The 26391-nt window shown below is 39.8% G+C and overlaps 1 protein-coding gene across 1 annotated transcript in view; it reads right to left on the reverse strand.

Annotated features, from left to right (window-relative positions):
- Positions 1 to 26391, reverse strand: part of TBXAS1 (thromboxane A synthase 1) — a 222765-nt gene that overhangs the window by 59936 nt on the left and 136438 nt on the right. Inside the window, exons 7-9 of the mRNA XM_054386528.1 lie at positions 25201 to 25349; positions 23361 to 23491; positions 3149 to 3463 (exon numbers count right to left, since the gene is read on the reverse strand). Of these exons, the coding sequence (XP_054242503.1) occupies positions 3149 to 3463; positions 23361 to 23491; positions 25201 to 25349 (595 nt within the window). The remainder of the gene's footprint in view (positions 1 to 3148; positions 3464 to 23360; positions 23492 to 25200; positions 25350 to 26391) is intronic.

The raw sequence follows: 26391 nt of genomic DNA on the forward strand, positions 1-26391 counted from the left end.
TGCTGTAAAATCAGACCAGAGCTCTACACCATAGATTAGGGCAATAAAACATGCTGCATGAGGCAACTGAAATCATTGGAGGAAGGAAGTGGGACATGCTGGAGAGAATTTTCCAGTTATAATAACTGGAGTATAAATTTGGCTGAAGAGGGTACTGTGTTCAACACTTGTATATCTGCAAATCAAAGCAGTCTTTCACCACCTGTCAAAACAACTTGAGTGTACCATTGTCCATGGTTAGGCCTTTTAAAACCCTTCCTTTCTGAAAACTGAAAAGCACCTTGATAAGAACAAAACTCATGTGCTGAGCACAAGCAATAACCTAATCAAATTTCTTAGCAACTGTCTTGACAACAAACTGTGAGCCTGTAGCTGCGATGCCCCTCCCATCCTCTCCCTTGCACAACTGAACACAGCATCTTTATATTCCCAGTTTTAAAATAGCTTCTGCTCCTGTAACTTGCGTAGATCTTATTATCTAGGCTAAAAGTAGTTAATGACAGTCACTAAGGGGACTGAACCGCTGCACCCTTTTCCCTATTCTGAGATGGGCTTCTTGAGTAGTGCATGCCCCTTCCCACCTCCCAGTCATGAACTGTTTATAATAGGAAATCTTTTGAAGGCTTGGGCTGCACAGATTAGATCTATGAATTTCCTGGTATCAAGGACAGTAGATGAATAGTTATCATTCTCTCCCTCTTCTCTTTGACCATATAGCCATATATGTATCATCTAAAGCTATACCTGAAAACTAGCAAAGTATGGGGAAGTGGTTTGAAAGATCCTTCCAATCAGTATATGACATAGGACAGCCATGGTTTGGGTTAAGGCCACTAGTTTGGAGTGAGGCACTACACAGAGTGTGTATAGTGCTGACCTGCAAAAACCATTCATTTAATTTGAGTGCCATCTCTCTACATCAAGTTTCAACTTCTCTGCTCATTATGCGTTAGATTATTAGTGAAATACTACTAATAGTGAGTGACAGCTCAGATAGACCAACATAGGATCCATTTTGCTCTCTCACTTGGATCGGGAGCATATTCATGCTGGTTAACAGTGCAGTCCCCAAAGTACATGGCAAGGGCTCCTTTAACTGGAACTAAGCCAGATCAGTCCAGCTGCTAAAGGGAATCTGGTACACAAGGTGAGACTGGAACTAACCCAAAACAAAGTGTGCACCCAAGAGTCCTCACTATCAGCTGTGCAAGATGATGAATCTGTGTCTATGGGAACACACTACTTGTTAATGTAGACACAGCCATATACATGGTCTCACTACATGAAACACCTGCAGCAATCAACTGATTGCTTACAGTCAGCTTTCTATGCACCTACATGGAAAAGTTTACTAATTCCCCATCTATAGGCAGGTATGGAATGACATCACACACATTTCATGTTGAATACCTCTCCCAGCAATTTCATTTTGGCTTTTTAGGCTGTCAGATTTCAGTGAGGAGATGAAACATATTTTCCTTGGGGGTGCATAATAGGGGTTTCTATGTGTAGCTCTGCCACCATTATTAATTAACCAGTAAACTGCACACACTCCAGGCCAGGTTGCACCTTCACATCTTTGCAGTCTTTAAGGAAGTCAATTGAACTAACCACAAATGAGGGCATAATTAGGTCTGCTGTATTCGAATGAAAAAGTAAATACACTCCAGCTGGAGAGTTGCAGAGCTAATAACCTAAGAATATAACCCAAGCTCTATAGGTTAGAACATAACATATCAATGGTTTCATTGTACTGAGTTAACTCACACCAGAGCTATGAAGCATGTGCTGAGAAAAAGCTCTGGGGATCAGATTGTGCAGTCCTCACTTTTGCTGCTGTTATCCATCTGCACCCTCAGAGCAAAAGCAGTTTTATATGGAGAACCACCATGCTCAGAACCTCATCATGCAAGACAAAAGAAGACATTTTTTGTGTACACAAATCCTGGCATGATCAAAAGGAGGGAAATGGTAACTTGAATGGGCACACCTGCATAGTCCAGAATTTTCTATTACTAGTAAAGCAGAAAATTATATACCTCTTTTCTTGTTCTCTAAGTACAACATAGAGCATGGGAATGCATAAAAACCATGAAACTCCCTAAATTGTACAGTAAAAGTTTTCAACATGCAAATCCAGCAGCTAAAATCTTGCAAGACAGTCATATCTGGTGTCATTTCATTCCTGCTAGCCTCATGATCTATTACAAAAGTGTTAATGAAAAGAAGAAAACACTCAGTCTGAAGTCTCATAATTAACAACTTGTGCAGAGAGTGTAGGGTGGAAGAAGGGCTGTTGCATCATCTGCTAATAAACAAAATATTATCAGGAAATATAAATGCCCTTGGTAAAAACAGATAGTAAAGTAGAAGTAACTTGAACAAAGTAGAAGAGAGTATTAGGCACCGTGAGGTTTTTTTAAGCAAGCACATACATTTTGCTGAAAAAAATAAAACAAAACAGCCTATGGAGATTGAAAACAAAACTTTGCACTTCATGGTTTGTAAGAGTGTTCTTTACACCCTTACAAAGATCAGTAAATAAAATTGACCACATTTTATCTGGGAAAGAGGGAAAAAATAGAAATGTCTAGTTTTAGAGCCTGGTGACAGCAGGTTTATTTCAATAACGTAAAATATTTTGTAAAGGTTAAGCTTTCACTATGACACAAAGTTTCTAGACCCTGTCTTTGGTTCCTGTAAAGTAACATTACTGAACAGTTAAAAAAACCCAAACCCTGAACAATGTATATTAATTTTGAATTTTTGGCTGAAAAACTTAATAAAATGTTAATACGTTCATACATAACTGAGACAAATAGGGGTCATGCAGGTGTCACAGTGGCATGACCACATTTGCACTGCCTTGCTCTCCGCATGAAGCTCCATACCATCACCTCACAGAATCACAGAATTATTGAGGCTGGAACAGACCTCTGAGATCACCAAGTCCATCCTGTGACCTAACACCACCACACTGACCAGACCATGGCAATAAGTGCCACATCCAATCTTGCCTTAAACACATCCAGGGATGGCGACTCCACCACCTCCCTGGGCAGTCCATCCCAGTCTCTAATTCCCCTTTCCATCAGGAAGTGCTTCCTAACATCCAACCTAACCCTCCCCTGGCACACCTCTTACTCACGTGTTTTGCTGAGAACTCGTCAACTTCCTGAAGCACCTTCTGCTGGCACTCTGGGTTGGTGGCAAGCAGGTAGGTGGCAAAAGACAGTGTACTAGTGGTGGTCTCATAACCAGCAATCAGGAACAAGAAAGCCTGGCCTGCTATCTCATCCTCTGTTAACATCTGCTGAACTTCTTCAGATGGGACCGTGCCAGCAGGAGGTGCCTCGTTCTGCCTGGGAGCAGCTGATGAATTGATCGCATCAAAACACGCGGCTGTCAGGGAGTCAGATGAGTGGCGGGAGTCCAGCATCCACTGAAGAAAATCCTTGCGCCTCTGCAGAATACAGGATGAGAAGAAGCACAAAGAATGGGTCACAGAACAATGGCTTTACCCGTGGGGAAAGGAGGGAGAGAGTGGTTCCCTATTTATACTGCCCATTCGGCTCACACAAAACAGTTTAGGTTTGCATCTACGATAATTTCTGTGCCGCTTTAACAAGACAGGACTAGAAACTGGTGTCGGTAAATTAGTGACTCTACAGTTATGAACACTTGGACCAATATAGCGATTTTAAAATTTTTTTAATATATTTGCAGAGAAGCTATACAAGCATTCCTCTACCATTAAGCCTGCTTGGGTGGCTTGTCTTTGCAAAGCGCCCACTGAATGATTCTACTGTTATGAAAACTGCTTTCTTTCACACTAGTTGCTGACAGAAAAACTCTAATAAACAGACCTATGGACAAGAGTGAGTTGACTCCAAACTGCTCTGGACAGCAGGCTTGATTAGGCTTTGAAATATAACCCAAAAGGTTTGAATTGACTTTTGGGAGTGGGCATAATAGAATTGTGCTGAACCTAAGCCATAAGGCTATGTGATTGATTTTCAATTCCTCAAATACCAACAGAATACATGATAGTTCAAGGACTCAGAAGTGACTGCAGTACCAGAACATGACAACTTGTGCAGTGGGATGGACAAAAGAAAGGACAAAGTCTTTTTTCAAAATTAAAAAGAAAATGCTGTAAAGCTGCATTTATCCATTAAAAAGAAATCAGGTGAATTATTTCTTGGATATTATAATTAAGAGATAGAATAGAAAAAGGAAGAGCCAGAGAAAACAACAGGCAAATAAGATAAGAGTGAGGAAGGACTAATTAATTATAAATATCAATGGACTTAATCAGATTGTTTTGTTTTCACAAGACATGGGAAAAGAGAGCAGCAAGATAACAAAAGAGGAGAAATACTTAGTGTCCTGTGCTTAGCTCTGCTGCCAACAAACTATTTATACCTTTCCACAGGCAGAGAGGAATAGTTATTTTGAGGTTTGAGTATCACAAGGGATTGGCATACTGCCTCTTTAACAGCTCCTTTCCATCACCCCACAGAACCTTTCATTTTGTACATGTGCATTATGCACCTTGTGCTCATCACCACAGTGCTTCTTGTGCCCTGTTACACCCAAGGATCAATGCTCCAAACAGTAGCCAGTGCTGATCACTGCATACTGAAGGGTTCTAACAAACTGGTCAGAATGCACTATCTCCAAGGCACAGGGTATCTGCTTTTCCCCTCAGCAAGTGACAGTGCACAAAGCAACATTACACACATTGTGCTCAGGGAATGAGCTCCAGCTCTGACCATACTTCCTTGTGCCTAGATTTAGGCACAATTTCCATATTCAAATTGGCCATGCCTCCTTGGTCTCTCATTTCTAATACAGCAAGCCAAAAGGTGCAACTGACATGCCAAAGTCGTCATCTTCCAGCATGATAGGATGCCTCTACTCTTTTATGTTCCTCTAGACTGAAGGAAACAACACTTCATGCATACATCAGCTGTACATAGCTAAAAATCTCATTTAACCTTTCCAGGAATTCTAGAAGTCCATGTATTGCACAAGTCTTTGGCATAACCTATGCTTCAGGGATTTTCCTGGTGCATATATATCGGTTAGGCCTTTTTTAAAATGATTAAAAAAAAAAAAAAATCAGCCCAGTTCCAGTGTGTTCATTAGTGTGTAGATAAACTAGCAGAGTATAGCAATAAACTCCCTCTGTAGAGATACTCCCTTTTATCCATAAGATTAATAAACATCAACTGAACTACCTTTATAACATAAAAATGTATAACTATATTCATATTCAGTTGAGCTGTAAGACTGTGATATACTATAGCTCAAATGGTATACCATTTGGTATGGTTCTGTATTCATCCTTCTCAGGCTGTGAATTTTCTTGTAAGCAAACCCGTTGCTCTCTGAGGTTTTGCATTTCCCAGTCATGAGCTGTTGGCTGACTCTGGTCTTATATTTAGACAATAAGCTCTCTGGAGACCCCATAAGATATTTCTCCAGCCTTAGACAAAATCAGGTCCCGGCCTTATATAAAGCATGTGGTTATTGCTATGATAGCACAGTAATAATCCTAATGACTAGTGAATAAAATTTCATTCATGAGAATTTTTGCTGAAAGCAAACTTAATGAATGCTAGCACAAGTGAATATTCCCAAGAACGTGCTCTGAAATGCCTCTGTGGCCATTTTGAGGAGCTCTTTTTATTACTCACATAATGCATTTGGTTAGGAATTTAAAAGATTGTCTTGTTGCAGAATCTGTTTATAAGGTCACCCTACCAAGAAACAGCTAGATACCTTATCTGTGCCATGCAATTTGTTCACAGGTGAGCATGGGTTGCTAGGCATGATGGCTTCATAAACAATCCCCACAAAACCAGCATTCATTTATAAAAACTACTTGAATAATAGTAGTGAAAAAAAAGGCATAAAATTAGAAAGATGCAAGCTTTTTTTCAGGATAATTCTACAGAGTGGAAGGAGATACATTTTAGCAAAGCTTCTCTTACTTATGGTTCATTCTACTTCACTTTAGGCATCAGTATAGAATGCAACATAAAATAAAAATCATCTTCAATCCAAGCAAGGGAAAAGATTTCCAGGGTTATAACCAGTCATAATGAAACATATTTTTCTTCCGCACCATCAGGATGGGAAAAAATCACTCTGATTCAAAAACTTAACAATGGCAATAGAGGCAAACACTAGCATAAAACCAGATATAATTGGATTGTTAAGTGCTGGAAATGAGGAAAATGTATCTCATGAAAATTCACAGGGTTTTTCTCCACTTTGCTTGACAGTAGGAGAAAAAAAAAAAGGGTATTTTTTTCAGTTCAAAACCAGACCAGGTACTGACAGTGTCACTGCACAAAAACATTCTCTGGTCATCATAGATAGCTGTTGCCTTCCTTCTTCCATCAGGTGCATTTGTTTGATTTTCCTCACAAAAAGCAGAAGTCCATTTTAGCCTCTATCCTGTCCTCTGACACTTGCATAGTTATGTTACAATGGTCTCAGAGACAAGTTCCTGCTTCAAAAGAACGCAATGGACTCTTGTTTTGCCTTTGTACAACACAGAACCCATCATTAAGCCAATGAAAATTGGATGGAAAGCTACTATTTGAAAAAAAAAATCTAATTTGAATGCAGTATTGGACAGGGTGCATGTCTAACTTGGTGGTGACACAGACATCCCCTTTGAAATATATAATAAGACAAGCCTCGCTTTCAGCTTCCCGAAGATAGACACCTTGCAATATATTTCCTGACACCAGTGTTCTGGGCCGTATCATTTCTCTCATTAGTCTCCTTAAGCATCACCTGGCCATGCAGAGAAATCGTTCTGCAGAGAAGCGTAACGAGCGATGTGCTGCGCGCTGGAAGAATAGATGTGTGCTAGACTGGGGAAGGCCAATTCCGCAGCATCTATCATCCCTCCGCAAATCAGCGCTTTTAAGCTTTGCAGCTGTCAGAAGATGGCACCTTCACATGCATGATGTGTCATGACTTTTCTCACAGGAGGTAAGGGCCCTGCAGGGGCAGGAGAGGTCTCCAGCTCTTACTCTCCTAAACATGGAACTGTGCTTTCATCTACAAGACTGGCATACCGGCTGACCTTCTGGCAAATTCACCACTGCTCTGTGGATCCAGAGGACCCTTGGGCTATGCTTTTGGTAGAGAGACTGAGTCACTCAACCTCTCCACAAGGTGAAGTCAAAAATTACTTAAGGACAACTACCAAATGTGTCTCAGTTGGAATTTTTTGTTCACCATGCTGTGATTTCACTTGTGTTTTCTACAAACTGTATGCAACTATAGTTCAGTTCCCCATTTTGAGTTCAAAAGAGCCCAGAATGACGAAAAGCAACTTGAAAGTGAATCAAAGAATCAAACAAGATGACATAATTGATTGGTATTCTGTAAAGCACTTGCTGAAGTGCAAAAGTCATAAAAATGTGATGAAGCTGATAGAATACCAGTCACAGTAAACTGTGCAGACCCTCCCAGCCTTTCTCCAGTGCTCTAATGGCATCTTAAAAAAGCAGAAGCTAAGATTCAGAATCCTTATCTAACAGGTAGAAAGCTCACATCTCGTATTATTTCAGTTTCCTACCAACCTGTACAAACACTGCTGTATTAGTTCATATCCAGGTCACTTTTTGTAAGTTTGATTTAGCAGCCATCTTTTTAAGTGAGGCAAACCTGCGTCACCTTGAATTTATCAGTAGAGCACTACAGTAGCTACCCAGACACTTTCGAAAGAGCAGCACAAAATGCAGTCCCACAAAAACTATCATTTTGCCAAACTGCTTTGAAAGGATCAAATCTCTCCCTAGTATTTGCAGGTTTCACTCAGTTTCTCAGTGAAATCACAAAAAAAGCCAGTCTCTCCACTAATACACCCAGTCCCAAAACATTTCAGAGAGATCATTCTTTTGCCTTTTGCTTGAACTTAGGAGTTGGAATTAACTGGGAGGTCAGAGCTGGCAGCCCTCAAATTTGTGTGTGTGAAGGTTTAGGGCATGGTGCTCTCACAGGTGATGCTCAGCTCTAGAGGGACCTGGAGTCTGCTGAACTGCAGGGTACAGCCATAGTTCAAGAATGGCTGGGAGGATTTTGGTCTGTCAGAAAAAAACTCTTTTGTTTGCATTTGTTAGCATCAGCTGGTGAAGCCACTGTAATGTTTTTATTGCAAATGGGCTGAATGTCTGGGGGCAGGCATGTCCTGCAAAGTGATGTAACTTGCATTAAAAACCTGAGTAAATGTAAAGAAAAAAAAAGTAATTCACTGAGTACCCACTTGGAAAGTTGTGCAGCTTTTTGCCAGCCAGGTTTGATCTTAATGTTTGTAGTGAGACCACAGACTGGAACAATTTGGTATAACTGGACCTATTCTGCTATTTTCATATATTACCATCATTAAAATCTTATGCAAGCTTCCAGCAGTAGGTCACAACAATGAGGGAGCGCTACGAGTACCCAGTGACACTGCATTTGCCATCAGAAGACACAGCAATCCTTTGGTTTCTACTTGACAGAGAAAAAAAAAAAAAAAAGAAGGGTCCCTACACTTATGTTGCAAAAATGCCACATGAAATGCTGAGGAACATGTAAGTCAGCAAATCAGTGAAAGAACCTCAGCATGGAAAATAATACATATGATAATAAACCATATAATCTATATGTAATATTATCTATATATGTATAGCTACCTTTAAAAATAAACCACAACAACAGAACAAACTCTAGAGCAAGCGTATATTTAAGTATGACATGGCTTTCATTGGCTGGCTTTGACACTAAATCTGCAGAGAGGTGATATGAATTACTGGTTAAAGCACTGACCTCCTCAGAAGATGGGATGCTTAAAGCTGCCCTCCCTCTATTGCTTTTAAAACACAGTTCTGATGCAGCATGTGTCTACAAAATCAGCACAACATGGATCAAATCTTATAAAATCCTGTGAGGAAAAGCTAATGATGATCTCAGAAGACCCTTTAAGACCTAGGATGAAAACAGATTTACACAGACTCAAAGACTTTAAGGCAAAAGCGCCATCACATGAGGAAAAGAGGCTTGGAAGGAACTCAGCAAGTTATTTACTTCATCCCCTTGCCACGAGGCAACATCAGCCAAACCAACACTGACAGCTGTTTGTCTAACCTGTTCTTAAAATCCTAGCCAAACTTTAGCTTCCTGCAGTCTCCTCAGGCAGTCCACCCCAACACTGAACCATTTTTGCAACTGGTTTCCCCTCCTCCAGTGAGTGACTGCAGATATTGCTGATTGTTAGATTTCATCCAGCTACACCTGTAACATTTGAGGTATTTCCACACTTGAGTACATTCCACAACATGTACTCCTAGATGTCCCTCTCTATACTAACATATATTTTTTCAGTAGGTCTTTAACAAAGCGTATCAATAACAGAAAATTTGTACTGCTGAAAAATGAAAACTGTTTTCATGTGGTAGTGCTGCCTTTCACAAGGTAAGGGAGAGGAGTGCTCAGGTACTGTTGATTTCTTCCTCAAAATTTTGCACTTTTCTGACCTTCAGAATGCTAAATTAAAGTAAGAGCATTAGTAACCTACAGAAGCACAGGTATGCTTAATTCAACCTGAAAATAAAGCTGAGGGGAAGTCTTAAAACCAGTTTTGTTAGTGACCCATCTCCCTTCAGCCTACACTGCTGTCAGTGTCACTAGAGGGCTCACATCTTGGAAGACAACAGCCCATACAGTCCAGCAATGAAAAGAAATGTGGATTTCAGATTCAATTACTAGTGAAAGGAGAATGAGCAAGTAACTGTTTCTAGCTGAGACAAGCTTAACAGAGCTCTGTATGGTTCTTGTAGAAGGAGGCTGTTTTTAATCTTAAGTGTGTGGATCTGTTGACTGTGAACTACACAGACTCTAGCCAGAGGCTTAACCTGGCTGAAGTGACATATAGGATGAAAAAATACTACAGTTATCAGAGGGAGTAAAATAAGTCACACCTGTGCGATTGTTTCATTAATTATGTGGGCCTGCAGAGAAACCTATGGCTAACCAATAGAGCTGGAAACCCTTCTGGTAGTTCTTCACTGTGAAACTAAGGGATTACCTGCAGCCTGGCCCAATGAACAGACTCTTGTCTCTGAGCCTGGGAAATTTCCTTCCAGAACCAAGATGAGCTGAGTGAGCTGGGTGTCTAAAAGAAGTTTTATGTTTCTACATGAAATTCAGCCTAATAGCAAGCGTCATGCAGCTTGTGGCAGTTGGTTGGCAACTCTGCCATGCTGAGCTGGCAGCCTCACCCCAGAGCACAGCACAGTAGCATAACCACCACAGCTCCTTCCATCACATGCACACATGGGGAAGGTTAGACAATTTCATCCACATTTCCCAATCCTTGATTCATCAGGAGCAAGAGAAACAGGTAGCAAATAACAGTGGACTGCATTCTCCTTATTCTTTATTTGCAAAACATTTAGGGTAACAACTAATAATGACTCCTGATATTATAAGAGTATAAACAATACATATTGAATTATTGTGTGCAGTAGATGAGCTCTTCCTGCCCCACATTTTGATGCTTGGAGGTAAAGGAATGAGGTTATAAGAATACACAGTGGGCAAATACAGCAAGAGAAGAAATAATTGGGTTCTGGAGAAGAAGAACAGCTTACTACACTACACCATGTACACCAGTGGTGGAACAGGCACCAATTCCCACATGGGCAGTGATCTGACCACCCTGCTGCACACTGAATGCACATATCCTCTCCCAAAGCTTATCTGGTGTCCCAGTAAACCGACCAACAGCCCTCCCCTCTGTAGTGCTTAAGTGAGGAAGGGAGGATGCAGGAAGGGAGTGTTTTTGGCTAAGTGTCTGACACACAGAAGCTTGACCCTCTGCTGACTCAAACTGCTGACTAAAGGCTGCTGTTGCAGGCAGCCCTCTGCTTTTCTATTTGCCACAGATTTCAATTGTATTTGCTTAAATTTAATTCCTGATTAATAATCAGTTCTGGTTTTAACAGTTGTCTGACATTCAAGAAAATGCATGGGAATCTCATTACTGCCTCTCCACTCTTCCTGCCCTATATATCCTCTTTAACATGCTTGCAAAGCCCCATCCCTCAGTTTAAAGAGCCATCAGGATGTCTCTGGGCCATCCTGGGAATTCACTGTTCACATTCTGTCCTTCCTCATCTCTTCCCATTATTTGACATACACTTTGAGGGAAGGAACACCAGTTATTTGGGTTTGTGATGGCCTTCAGTAATTCTGGGTAACTATAACAGACTTTTAACTAAACTAGTCATGGCTGTGAGACATATAAATGACATGTACTGTTGAATAAAAAAAGAAAAAAGTATAGTTAATGTTATTTATGTTCTTTACTAACAACATGGAAAAAAACTACTTGTCTTTTTAGTTACTTCTCTGAGCAATGGCTCTCCACTGCTGGCAGGCAAGCCTACTGCTGGCTTATCCATTTGTCATCATGCCTGCACCCTACATTAGGATTTATCCTAGATCTTCAGCTATATTAAACTGGCTTTTACCTATTGTACATAAATTGCCTCTGCATCTGACTCTCTGCTTGTGTGCACGAAGGGGCACAGGTTTCTGCTGCAGTGGCTGAAAGCAGCACCTGGGAAGGAAAAGATTATTTTCAGCTACTCGGTGACCAATAACAAATTGTGTTATCCTCTGCAGTTTCATGGATGCTGGGCTCAGTTATGGTTTTTATCCAATAGATGGCTCCTCAGTAGCAGGAAGGATTCTCCCTCTGCTCTCCTTTCTTTTGCAGAGTTTCCATTTGACTTTCTAATATTTACACAGCTATTATCTTGCAAATATAGGCATTTTGTGCACACTGATAAACACACAGGAGAAGCACGTGTGTGTGAATTAAAGAACAAAGGAAAAATTAGATGGCATTTTACATATTTCATGCTGCTTTGTCCTCTGTCAGTACAGGGATGCATGAAAAATGACAGTCAGGCAGCCCTGCGGTCTGGAATGCTTCCTGAAGTCAAACTAAAAAAAAAAAATACAACCTCAGAAACACATGAATATTAACAGCATGCCAGAATACCAGCTGTCTTTCTCCCCCAAAATAGGAGGACATCTCCCACATCTTCCATATTCCTGACTGAGCAATACTTAAGCAACTTAAAGGCCTCATTACTCCTCTGTCAATGAAAGATTTTTCACAAGAAAAAAAAAATTAAAAAATCCTGTGTGTAATTATTTGTATAATGAACCAGGAGAGCTCTGTGTAATTGGCAGGGTGCAAGTTAACATCATTATGAGTAATGCTGCTATTTCTGAGCTGGGGAAAGTGAATATGCTTTAGTTGTTTTCCAGAAAAAAAAAAATCAGAATAATAATAGCAAACCTAGAGACATTAATTACTTTCAGACAAATCATGATTATCCCATATACATGCTTGTAGCTACTCGAAACCAGAAGAGCAGTGCCCAGTCATTTCTATCCTGAGATCTTTCTTGCATCTCACTCAGATCTTGTCAAGACCTTGTCAAACACCTGGCAGCAACTCTACTTTGGGGACTGTGACCTTCCAGTCAGACAACTCAATTGAGTGAAAAGTGAAAATAGAATACCTCCAATTAATAATAAATCTCATAGAAGCCAAGCCATGGCTATTTAAATCCCTCCAGCATAACACTACAATAGGCCATGAGTATAAACCCACTATACCTGCTGTTAGCATCTAAAATAATAACAATCTCTACCCTTGAAATATTAAGCTGGTTTGAAAAGTGGAGGAAGGTACTAGTTTACTACAAATATACATATAAAAATATAGCATCTTCTCATTAGCACAATTACAGTCAGTAACTGCCAAGAAAAAGAAATTTAGTGTTTTGTCCCTGTTCAAAGCTGAGCACAATCATTCTTTGCATTTCAGTGCTCCAAAAGGGTTTGTCTAATTCCTTACCTTGAATTTTTGAAAATTTGAACCAGCTTGCACTTTGCTCACTCAAAAAAAAAAAAAAAAATCATCAGCATGCTTGATCATGAGCTGTTACACTTTCCCTTTATTCCTTAGCAGAGAATCAGCAAACATAAAGGAAGCCTCATGGTCTGCTGACCCCTCAGCTGGCTTAAGGGCCCTCTGCATGCCTAAAACCCAGCACTGATATTTCTTTTACACTGTTCAAGTCCCAATACTGGTGAAACACAAATGCTCCATCTATCCTCCTGTCTCTCTCTAGGGATGCTGCAGGCAGCAGAACTTACCCAGACACAAATCACAGCCTGCAGACTTACCTCCTCCTCCCCATTTTAAGGGTCCAAGTTACAGACATGCTAAACATCAGAGTTCATAACTGAAATACTAACAACAATTTTCACTGTGGAGCAGTTTAAAACAGGCAGCAGTGATATTCATTAAACTGTTAATAATGGATTATGGCACAAAGCAATTTATCAAGTTTCCATTGTAATTAAAATCACTGAATATTTGGGCACTTGCACCTAGCTCTCCCTGCTTCTGAAGCTTTACATTTTAATGTGAATTACGGCTCCTTCTCCCCAGAGACCTACTAAAAAGCCTATTTTAATTGGTATGTTTTTAATTGAGATTACATTATTAAAAAGTGTACATTTCTGCTGAAGAGAGAAAGGAGGTGCTCAGCTCCTTCTAGTCTCTCCTAGATACAGCTTGCATATCCCAGTGGGAGGGAAAAATGAAGGGTAGTCACTGTGAAGAAAGTGGAGAAAGCCCCATACAGTCACAGGCTGTGAAGCCAGAGCAAGGCTGCCATTGACTGCTGTGGATGCAGGATTCCCCAGGCAGATTTTTGGGGAGAGAGAGGAATCACTGCAAGCATTCAGGCTGCTCTTTAGCAAAAGGCAGACAGAGGAACACCACACAGTGATTCCTGCCTCGCAGCCAGCTGACATCAAGGGCACATTTTAGAAAGCCTGTCCTCAAGGTTTCCAGTGACAGACAATCTGTTGTTTTCCATAGTAAGAAACTCTAATGTTAAATTATCATCAAACTCCAGATATAGTCACGAGCGCATGGGGTCTAGCAAAGACCTCCAGATCTGAGAAGGGAGAGGCAGCCTCTGGTGCAGCTTGGGCATGGTGGCAAAAAGAGTACTGTCCCAGCAAAAAGAAATGTGGTCACCTGGGTGCATTGATACGGTCAGACTGACCTGCCACCTGGTCCAAAAGAAAAGCAACTTCATGCACTTGGTATCCAAATGCTGGCCACATAAATAGTCTCCAATTGGCAAGACAGGCTGTCAATGTCACTTACAGCTAGCAATATGGATCTACTAAGTTAAACGGACATAAGAGAAAGAGAAATATGAAAGGAGTGGAAAGTAGACAGCAACAGTTGAGACAGATCAAGGGAAAAGCCTGCAGAGATCAAAACATGCCAACAGATGGACAAGAAGGTTGAACCAGAATGAAGCATCATGGAACTACTTTTTGGTAAGTGCTTCAGAAAAGGTTAGAGTGTATTGCAAGAAAATAAGCAGTGTGTGGGGCTGAGAGAGGTTATGGTAGGCAAAAAGAGACAGAGAGAGAGTAACAAAGACAAGTTAAAAGACCATCCACTAACACCACAAGTGTTGCAACTCCTTTCCAAGTACTCAGAGCAACTCAGAAAGGAAGGATGGTAAACCAGTAACAGATAAAAGGAACAAAAAAAAAAAAGGTGAAACATGAAAGAACAAACTGAAAATGTTAAAACTGACAGAGAAAGGAGAGGTTCTGTTATTGCAATTAGGTCAGTGATTTTTTTTCTAAATTAAGAATTTAGATGATATGCTCTAGTTATATGTGTCAGAAGAAAGTCTGTTTGTAGAGTGAAAGTACCAAAACATGCCCTTGCCCTGAATGGCAAGGGAAAATAAACACAAAAAACTCCCAGTCAAGAGATCCCTTGCAGTTTTAAATCAAGAGTAAAAAAAAAAAAATACCACAACCAAAAACCCAAACACCTCCTCCCCCAACCCAAACAAAAAAAAAACCAACTATGTAAATGAACATTAGATCTTATGTCCCAACCTGGCATTAAAGGCCACCACAGTGTTAAGCAGAAAATTAATCTCCAAATGATTTCATCTTATGGCAACATTGCGGGTTTTTTTTGATGATTTGAAAAAAAAAAAAAACCACACCCTGGATGAAAGATCATTCAGTGACCTAAAGTTGGATCTTCTGAGAAACTTGTGAGGGACAGACCACAAGGGTAACATACAGAAGAGATGAAGAACTGTAAGAGAATGAAGGCACAAAATAAATGAAATGTGCATAGCTGCAGGGTGACTTTTTTTCCTCTAAGCCAAGGGGATGAATACTCAGACTATACCATGATGGAAAACAAATGGCAGGAAGTGGGAAAAGACACATTGTGGAAGATTTACTTTATGCTGAGGGAATTACCAAGGGAAACTGTGCTTCCAAGCCTACAGGAGAATGACCCTGAAAGGCAGACGTGACACTGCTTGTGCTGGCTATCTTGCACAGATGAGAACATGCAGAAAGGCCATATTACTTACTGGTTTGGCATGTAGCAAAAGATATGGGACTACATCAGGCTCTGCCCCTACTGCCACAAAAGAAGGGCAGCTAGAGGTGCTCTAGTCCATTCCAGAAAACTGATCTCTTTTTTCTTGGCAGTGGACACATCAAAGTCACGCTGGGTACGTGTAACTTCTGTGACCCAACACCCAGCAACATTTCCCCAAAGACACACAGTGACCAACAGGTTGCAACAGCCTAGATCCAATTATTTTCTCTCATCAAAGGAGAGATTGCTAACTAACCAGGGTACAAACTTTATGTCTAAGGTCATGAAACAGCAGTGTTGAGTACTAGGTATAAAAAGTATTCAAGTCTATGCCACATCCTTCACAAACAGATGGCCTTTCAGAAAGATTTAATCAGACATTGAAATGCATGCTGCGAATACTCATTACCAGCACAGGATCAGGCTGGGACAAGTGGCCAGCACTGACGTTATTGCCTACAGGGAATTACCACAGGCATAAACAGGATTTTCAACATTTGAACTTCTCTATGGATAGCAAGCACAGGGTCTCCTTGCCATCATAAGAGAAGTTAAAGCAAAAAATTCACAATGGGGTAGGCCAGGTCTAGGTTGCAAAGGTGAAACAAGAGACCCAGGCTTTTATAAGGAGCAGCCACATTTTTTTTGGCTGCCTCCTCCTCCAATTTTTTTGCCTTTGCTGGTCAAGCCACCACAAAGCTCAGTGACACAAAACAGTGTTTGCTGGATCCCACCTTGAAAGCACAATGAACACTTGCTCTTCATATTTTTGTGGGCACGTAAAACGGAGCTGTGGTCATTTCCTCCCCCTCAGTATCAAGAACAGGAAAAAACAGGGTATAGTCAGAACAACCAGCACTTAGGACAGGCAAGTAGGCCTGGAAAAAAAAACCAAACAAAACAAAGCAAAACAACACCCCCTCCCCCAAGACCTCCCTCCCCCCAAAAACAAACAGAAAAACAAAAAAACCAACAAACCCCACCCCTTTCTTTCTTCCTATACTTTTTCAGAGAAATTATATTGCAAACATCAGTTGAAAGTGTCCTTAAGCTATCTTTTTATCTGGATCTTTGATAAACAGCATTTTAAGTGACTGATTTTCTCATAGAAACACAATTTTTTAGGTCACCAAAATTCTTGACATAATCAACAATTGAGCATGTGGTTTATTAATTATTACTCTGGATGAGAAAGCCTTTTTTCAACATTACAAATCTCACCCTTAATTAAAAGATGTTTCTCATATGCTGTAGATCAGCAAAGCCAAATGTCCATCTTCCCACACTGACTGGTGAAAACAGGAGGAAAATGAATGCAAACTTTATTGACAGAAGCATTTAAGTCTTTCCTCCCTGTAACTCTGAAGGCATCCTGTTGGCCTAATGACTTCCTGTGGATTAATGTTGCTGTAGGAAGCATCTGAGACTCCCATGTTACCCCCCAGAAAGGTGGAAAATGACCAATTTTGGGAAGGCTTTCTGAAGGAGCCACACCACATATCTTTTAGAAATATCCTGCACAGATACTGACATTTTCCTATTACTGTCTGCAAGATCATTCTCTGGTACTCCAGATACATGTATACTTCACCAGACTAATCAACAAACACCCTGCTGCTTTGATTTCATTTCTATCCTTCGGCACAAGTCTTCGCTCTTGTAAATTGAAGCATGTGAGTGGTGCTCGAAGAAGACAGTGAGATTGACTCCAATTGTAGCTGAGGTGGGACATATGAAATACAAGATAGGGACACCACTCCTGTCACCCCCTAAAGAAGAAATGAAGATACACAGCAGTGGCTGAAAAAGATTAAAATGGAGTGGGGAGAAATGGAGGTATTGGAGAAAGAGTCCCAGATGTCAATATTATAATGTTATGATTTCTGCAGGGTTTGCTGGAGTGGGGCAGATAATATGCACATGATACCATCTGCCTCTTCCTTGTCAAGGATCCATAAAGCCTCTGATCCATAACCAAGGAGGCATTAGAAATGGTGCAATAAGAGCAAAGGGTGAAGGTGATAGCGAGCAGATCTTGTATATACTTGCTGGCAGAAGGTAACCAGGCAGACATTTGCTATCTCCTTGTGATTGCAGTGCTCATAAAGCACTGGGCTCACAGATGTGCTGGGCTGCAGAACGGGGACAGATGCAGCAGTAATGCAAAACTCTTCCTGCTTCTCCATTCACACACCTCAGGGAGGTAAGAAAGTCACAGCTCTTGTTACTTATTCTGTCCTTGATCTCTTTTGAGAAAAGAGACTGTAGAATTGCATTTCATGATGAAAGCACCTCAGCCAGACACTTCAGCCAAGGCCTGAAACCAAAAGATCACATTTTGCAATTCATTGTTGGAAAGATAAGACTGATCAAGAAATTTCAACTGGTGATCAAAACTACTAGGGACTTTGAGTTCATCTTCATTCGTGTTTTTGAGGCCTTGCTACGTTTAAATGCCCACTGCAGAAATCCTGAGAAAGTTGTATGAGTCATTACATCTTGAAGGGGAAAGGGGGGGAAAAAAAATTTCCTCAAAAGTGGAATGGAAGCAGCACAATTCTAAAAGCAAGCAGTAATGGCTTGTTTTTTAAAATTAGGTGAAAAACTAAAACACTTTTTAGTATAATGCCTCTCAGAATCACTGCTGCCCAAGCTCAGGCATCAGATTTAATGTTCTAAAGATTTTGAGCGTATGTTAAAATGACAATTTTCTTCTTAAAACAGCAATGATACAGGTTTAAGATTCTGGCTCAAGCCCATATTTAGCACAAATACTCTCTAAATCTTTAAGACACTCATTAACCTTTCTGGAAAGCCCATTTCACATTTCCTCCCAACAAAGGCAGTGGATAATAGCACAACCAAACCAAGCCAACAGAAGAGAATCATAACATACGTCTTACAAACTTAGAAAAATATAAGGTACAAGCTGATCTTTTGCTTTACTGACTTTATTAATCAGTAAAAATTGATTATTTAGTACTGCCATATAGTGTGTCCTTAAATGGACATCACGTTCCTTCAAATACAAACAAGTTTTCCTTGGTTTTCTACAAAGGCAGGAAAACTGCACATCATTAGAATGTGTCTAATCCTCCCATCTGCCATTTCCTTAGAAAAATATTTACTTTTAAACATCTGTACTGCATTTCCACAGTTCAAACACACACATAGCTCCTGGAATGTACATAGTATTTAGCAAATTTTTAACTAAGTTTTCTTAGTAATTGTATAATTTTCCCTTGACAAGGAGAGGATCAGACCTTTTCAGGATTACTTCTGCTCAAGTCATTTCAAGCAGCTCTTGAATAAAATAGTTCATTAGTTCATGAAAAGGAAAAACTCCAGGGAACTGCTGGGGAAGGAAGAGAAAAGAACAGTGCACCACAGTAATTAGGTTTTCAGATTGTTCCTTATCCTCCAGAATGCAGGTACACACACACATGTCCCTCTTCCCCTTAGGTAAAACATTTAGGGGAGCTCATTGCACATTTTTTCCTGGGAATCAATGTTCCAGAGATTAAAGTCGTAACCACGCCATCACTGCCCAGAAAGATATTAAAAGACACTACTTCCTTTTAGCCCATTCTATTGCTAGTCCACAGCAAAAGGTTAAGTTCTCCCCTCTTTGCAAGCATTTAAATACCTTAGTTTCATACTTCCTTAAAAATTCTGACCTTTTTTTGGGCTCCCAAGGCTGATGCTAGAAAGCCAAAGGATCTGCACTCAACAGGAACCACTTGTGCTTGCCCAGGTGTACAGGCAGCCCAGGGGCAGCAGAGCCACTGACTGTACCTACCTGGGATCAGGGAAAGGATTGGCCCATTGAGGAAACTGAAGGGGAGTTGCGATTGTTCACTGGGAATTGCCAAACAGAGAACAACCTCTTTTGATCTAAACCTAGCAAAGTAGAACAGAGAGCATCCCAGAGCCATACCAATTTGCAATAAGCCTGGCCATCACCAGGACTGCACCAGAAGCACTGTACAGATTCTTTGTGGCTTTATGCTACATGGCTCATGGGCAGCACAGCCTTCACAGCCTTCTCCCATTGTTCTTTCTGTATGTTCTGCGCTTAACCAAAATGCCAATGAAGTAGTCCACAGGTCTCCAGGCAAATTTACTAAACTGCCAAACAAAATGCCAATTAATACAGTTCTGGTGATACCCACCTGTGCTTTGTCAGCCTTTTATTTCAAATTAGCTTGATATCACTAAGAAACGGCTGATCATCATCAGAAACATCATGAGGTCACACTGCCTGCTTGGCACGGATCAGTGATATTGAATTATGCATTCACAGCAGACAGTATAACTGGAAAAATCAGGAAATGCTAGAAGAAAGTGTTGCAGTCTCTCTGAACTCTCCAATTCTCTTTACTAAAAGGTGCATGTTTTGAAAACTGCATTTTCCCATAGATCTGTTGTGGTTTTCCAAAAATAATGGTTTGCTATATCCTTAAATTGTTACACTCCAATTGTTATTGTTATGGGTTACAAATGGAATTTTGACCTTTTATCTGCTAGAGGACTTAGTTTCAATCCACAGCTTTAGAAAGGAGTCTCAGTTTTAAGAACCATGGCAGACTCCTTCAGCTACATATCATCATTTGAAATAGTTAAGAACTGACCTACAACATGACAGAACAAGTCTTGTATTAATAATGATTTGCATATTAGATTATTAAGAGAAAATCTATCCAACTACCACTTTTTGATGTAAACAAAGAGTTTATCTGCCCTGTTTCTGGAAACATTTTGCCTTAGGGAAAAATTTATACCTGGGCAGATAATCAGGATATGGTATTTGAACACTTAAATCCTGCTGGAGTCTTCAAAGTAGGTGTTAAGTGGTGCATTAAATTTGGGCTGTTTCTTCTGAGCAAGGTGAATTTGCTTTTCTGTAAATAGTGGGGAAAGCAATTTGAATCCATGAATAAATGTAATATATCGAATTTCTAAAGCACAATCACTAAATGTTTTTTCATATGTAAGCGTAATGAGTGAAATTATTTGACTGACCACAGAAAGATAATATATAATTAAAATTACATCAGCAGCACTGGTGGATGGAATGAGAGAAAGTGACATCACAGATCTCACATAAGATGCAAGAAAATTATGAGATCTAAACCTAGCTGTAAAATTACTATCTGCCTATGAGATTATCTTTAGGCAGTTAGAAGCATTGTTTCATCCACTAACAGACCAAGGATGAAAAGAGGCTGACTCTGCTTCCCACCTTGTTTTTTGGCCTTTCTTTAATCTTTGTTCATGTTAGCTGCAGAACAGAGTAAGATGAGCTTCAGCTAAATCATATTTGTGGAGCTTTTTATTGTTCTACAGTTTGTTACAAAGGCTTCCCCCTCACCAAAACCAAACCAAACCAAAAAACTCCACATACCAAGCTGAAACAACCCCCAAAACACTTGAAAGCATTTTTAATGGTGATAAAATCAATGAGGAATAGAACTTTAAAAAGATACACACAATGTAAAATCTTGGACTGTGGTAACCTAAGGAATACCCATTGGCCTAATGCAGCACAGGGAGACCATAACACACTGCTTATAGATCCCACTATTTGCACAAAACCCCCAGTAGCTACTGGCTTTATCTTAGCCTTGTCAAAATTCAGTGACAAAACCCTGACTGACCTCAGTGGGTGTATTTCATCATTCAAGACCTAGAACACAGGACATAATTCTCCTTCAAATGCAGGCCTATCTGGGACATCTGATCTCTACAGATGACATTTCTGCATTAAATTGGACATGGTTACATTTTGATCTGTTTCACGTATCGCTTTTACCTTCCTGGCAAATTAAGTTGCCTGTATTTGTAGCAACACTCATACGCCACCAACCCAAAATAGTCAAAATTATAAGATCATGTAAGAAGACAGGGAATGCAAACAGGGGGGCAAAAAAGGATGCTCCAAACTTTCCAGTCACTTTTTAAAGCTGTGCTAATGATCCTGAACTGCAAGCAGGTCTTAATGGGCTTTCAGAAATCTGATCCTAAGTGTCTAACTCCCAGTATTTGAAACAGTTCCCAGGTGCCCATTTTGCACATGAGGCAAAAGTCCAGGAACAGGTGGGACCACAGGCAATCATGGACTTTTGCATACACTGTTAAGCAAACAGGGGCCTTGTACTTTCCTCCATACTACACAGACACCGGGCATCTACTGCCATGAGTTATCTTTTAAAGCACTTTTCAACATCCCTTCTAATAAAAGCTTAAGCTTCTGCTCCATCAGCCACAAAAACCTGCAAACAGGCTGCATGTGCAAAGAATGCTGCCTCTGCTCACACCACCACAATCTTGCTTTTCTTGATGTTTTCTGCTAACCATATCTGCTTGTTATCTTTTATCTCAGTCTGCAGTTTGCAGAGTGATCATCTCTAGTAAAGAGAAGAATTTAGCCTATGATCAATGCCCTCAGTGCTACTGCCACAGAAATCCACTGTATTTTATTAACAGTTGGATGTAAAGAAGAATGGAGACAAAGACCTAAAGGCTAGTGGGGGCGAAGACTCATAAAGATGGGCTGGAGGAAAGGCAAGAAGCACATGGTGATATAGTGCAACAAGTACAGAAGTGAGACTGTAAGGCAGAAAAAGTCAAAGAAAAAAAAAGGCATAACAAGCAAGACAAAAGAAGAATAGCAATATATTTGAAAAATCAATTTGATTCTTAAATGTAGGGTAAACTAAAATCCATTTTGTTTCCTGAAAGGTGACAATTGTGGGGTGAGGCTATGTAAAATAGTTGGGAGAGTCCACCTTCACCTGTGCTGTTACCCCAATCAGAATTGCTCTTCATCTCAAAAGTGGTAAGAAACATGTCTTATATTTAAATACTAGCAGCTTCCTAATGTGCATCTTGTAGAGTGTTTCGTGTCCACTGATACGCAAAACCTCAGTTACCTTTAAAATGGACTTTTCATTGATATTCTTTGTTTCTCACTTCACATCCATAATTGACTAACTTATTTTTAGGGAAATTATGTGGTGTCTGCAGTAAAGAATAGTCCAAAAGGACAATTAGACTTGAAGAACCTCTGCATCACAGAACTGAATCACTATGTTCCAAAACCTTTGTATAACAAAAATAAACTTTCAAAAAAAAATGCATGTGCCTTCAGAGACTTCATGAAACAGTAATTAAAACAAACAAACAAAAAACTGAACAGGACTGCCTTATGTCCAGATGAAAGAGAAATACATGAGCAACAAACGATTTGCAAATAATGCATACCCATTAGTTTGCATACTTTAAGCAGTATTTACTATGTTTCTCTTTAGCCATCTGAAATGTCAAGTGTCTCCTCTTAACAACACATTCAGGTTCTTTCCATTTCCAACAGCAGCAGGAACAGACACAGGGCTATATAAAACCTGCCTCAGGTCCTAGGTAATGACTGGATCGAAACACCCGGGGGGGCTCCCTTTTCTCTGGTCGTTAAGGAAAAGTAGCATAGACAAAACACTTAAAGGTGAGAAAAAATTCTACAGGGTGAATCCTTCCTTCTGGGTCTAAAAACTGGCTTGAAAAGACATCCCCGATGTAGCATTTTCTGCATCCTTATTTGAACAGAAATACTAAGAGAAGCAATCATTTTTGCAATGTGTTAACAATTCTGCATCAATACCAAGCCTGGTTTGATACATAAAGCTAAAAATCAGTAAAATCTTCACTGAATTGCTTTGAATGTTCAAACAGACCAAGTTTGCTTTTTCAACTAAGCCTTATGTCACTTCCAGTTTTGCTTCTATACATTTCCTTATCCATATATGTATCACAGAAATAGCCTTACCTCGGATGCATCTTGCTGCTGTCTGAAGACAATTGCACTTTTTATGGTTTGGATGAAAAATCGATTCAGCTCTTTTTGTTTCTTGTTTGGCAAAATCCGGAGCAATGGGATCATTATGAATGGGAAAGAAACTGTAAGAGATTTTAAAGAAAACACTGAATCAGATTATAAAGGCATTTAATATCCTCCTCCTTTTATTAATATTACAAAACTCATCAAGTAGGATGTATTACTTCTGTGAAGCCTGGATTTTCCTCTTTCTCTCTCCCTCTTTTTCTTCTACCCCCACAGGCTATTAAAGGATTTTCTTATAGAAATTCCATGTTGGACAACACTCCCCTGCCAGACAGATGCCTTCCAAGCTTGCTTGCACAATGCTTCAAGACTTCTGTTCATCTTCTTGATGCCATAGAGCCACCACAACAAAAAGGATAATTATTTTCCTTGCCTGCTCAAACGATTACATACAGAAAGTAGGGGATCTTGAACTAGCCCAGCAGTTTATGGTGCTGATCTATTAAATTCTGTAGTAGTCATTCTCATTTACTGTTCTCCAATATTGGGATATTGGTTTGCTATTTTATTTTGTTTTTCTAAACAGGCCACAGAGTCTAGAAGTGGGCTGTTAACACAAAGATGGTCTCTAGCCCATGGCCTTTATTGTAAGGAACTAAAAACCTTAGAAAACTCTTGCATCTTAATAAAACCTTTGTTACCTAACAAATCAGTCATCCAAAAACCCCTGTGTTGCCCAATAGGGGTTTGCCCCCAACAAGGCAACACAGTGTGGAAATTCAGACCATGTAATGTATCAGCAGGAAAAATGAAACAAGGAATCTAACTCTAACCCTACAGAAACTTTCTTTAATGACGAACATTGTCTTAAGACATTGAGGGACACATTTCTGTCCCTTCAAAAATCAGTCACAAATCACACTTTGCAATCAGGCTAAATGTTAGCCCCAGGATATTTTGGATATAAAACTACAGAAGGAAAGAGTTCATGTGCTGTTAGTACAGGTGCAATCTGTAATGACAGCAGGATCAGATGGGCACAAGAAACTTTGTCACTGTGCCATCTGACACTACTGTGTGCAGGTATAGATAGCAAGATGGTAAAACTTGAACAACCTGGATTATGCTGTGGCTTCCTCAGCTACACTTCTTAGTACCCTTGCATTAACAAGGCCACCATCATCATGAAGCCGTAGCTTTCATGCCCTAGAACTACATAGCTTTACACTCCATTTTTGCATTCCCTATATATTCACCTGAAAAAAAAGGTATTACAAAAATGCAGCCTGTGCTAGTACATCTTTATCTTTTACAACCAGCAGCGTGGCTGCTGCTGCTATTCAAGTAAGAAATTGTAGGACTTACATGATCTGATTATGTTCCTCCACCTGTTTTCATTAGTGGATTACCAACCCACTGTTGTTTATGAGTGGGATTTCAATCTCTGCCTAGTAAACCATACAAAAAGCACAAAACCTTCATTCTTGGGCTCTGAAGGGCAGCTACTCTATTTTAAAGCAAAAGTGCATCAAAGGAGTTATTACAGAAACTACAAGTCCCAGAAATCTTCCACTCAGATCAGCCTGGAGCATTGCCTTCCCAGGCTCTCAGTTTCTTGAGGAAGCTGCATTAACAGTGACAAGAGTTGTAGAGCATATGGTAAAAATCTCGAGGGTATATATTTGATCTGTATGTTGCATTCTGAACACCTCTGAAATAAGGGCTGCTACACATCTTCCTGTTCCTGCTTCAGCATGTTTCACAATTTGGAAATGACTTTCCTTAAATTACTGTAAGGAAGTAGACAAAGGTAGACCATACTCACGGATTAGAATGAGGAGAGGCTTAAACAAAGACATCTCAAAGAATGTTCTGCAGTTCTTAACAAAGGGGTCATCAGGATTCTTCTGAGAATCCACTTCAGTACCAAAAGCTACGCTACCAACGACATCCAAGGTAAAGCAGTTGTAACACCTGCATTGAGTTGAAGAACAATAAATCATTAGCTACAAATTACATATCCACTGATATCTTGCTTCTACTTAACATTAATTTTTGCCTCTGATTTTCTTTTTGCTTTTACATTTGATATTTGCCAACAAGAGATGTTTCCATCATTCTGACAAATGATGGTGCTTCATAATGATCATGTCTTCATCTACAAAGTGAACATACTTTCATACAGCTCAGTAATTCCACTCTTTTTTAAATTAAAAAAAAACCAAATTATTACCTAGAAATGAAATGCAAAAGGTCAGAGATTCATAAGCACTCTCTTATCATGCATCCTAAAAAAAGAGATCATTCATTTCATTTTAACCTCAGAAACTACATCTGCTACCAGTCCAGCCTAAAATCAGTGATAATAAAATTTCCTGTTAAGGATTTCCTTCCTCTCCTTGATAGCTCCTTTGCAATATCAACTCATGGTCAAAACCAAAAGGAATTGACACCACGTGCAAACCCTATGTCTGCAGAAGAGTAGAAAATGTTTTGAAAACTACAAATTATGAGTGGACCACAATGTACAAACTTCAGAACTTTCTGAATCTCTTGCCACATATCTGACCATCTATCCAGTTTTCTCACCAACTTTATTTCTACTAAATATTAGCAGTTATATTTAGTTTTGAGATAAATGGACTGAGAATGTAAAAATATCCTTGAAATTTTGTTCTTCATATCTGTGGTCTAGTCTGTAATGACTGTTTCTGTGTGTTCCTTTACAAAAGGCAAATATCAAGCATTTTAACCTGAGTAAGCACATATTAAGAGAAGAACAGGACTCAGGCCCAGAATATCCTGTATATATATTGCGAAGTAGCATTTCTAAACTATGGTCTTCAGGCACTGACAGCAGAGCAGATGTGGAAGATAATGACAATACTGCAAATCTAAGTAGCTTTGGTTTTTCAACTCACACACACAAAACATTATTAGAATTTGAAATGTTAAAGGAGAGGGCGCTGCAATAAAACAATAATTTCAGCAGCACTCAATCATCTACCTCTCCAAG

This window comes from Indicator indicator, chromosome 14 (assembly GCF_027791375.1).
Source record: "Indicator indicator isolate 239-I01 chromosome 14, UM_Iind_1.1, whole genome shotgun sequence".
In the NCBI taxonomy this organism is placed as follows: domain Eukaryota; kingdom Metazoa; phylum Chordata; class Aves; order Piciformes; family Indicatoridae; genus Indicator; species Indicator indicator.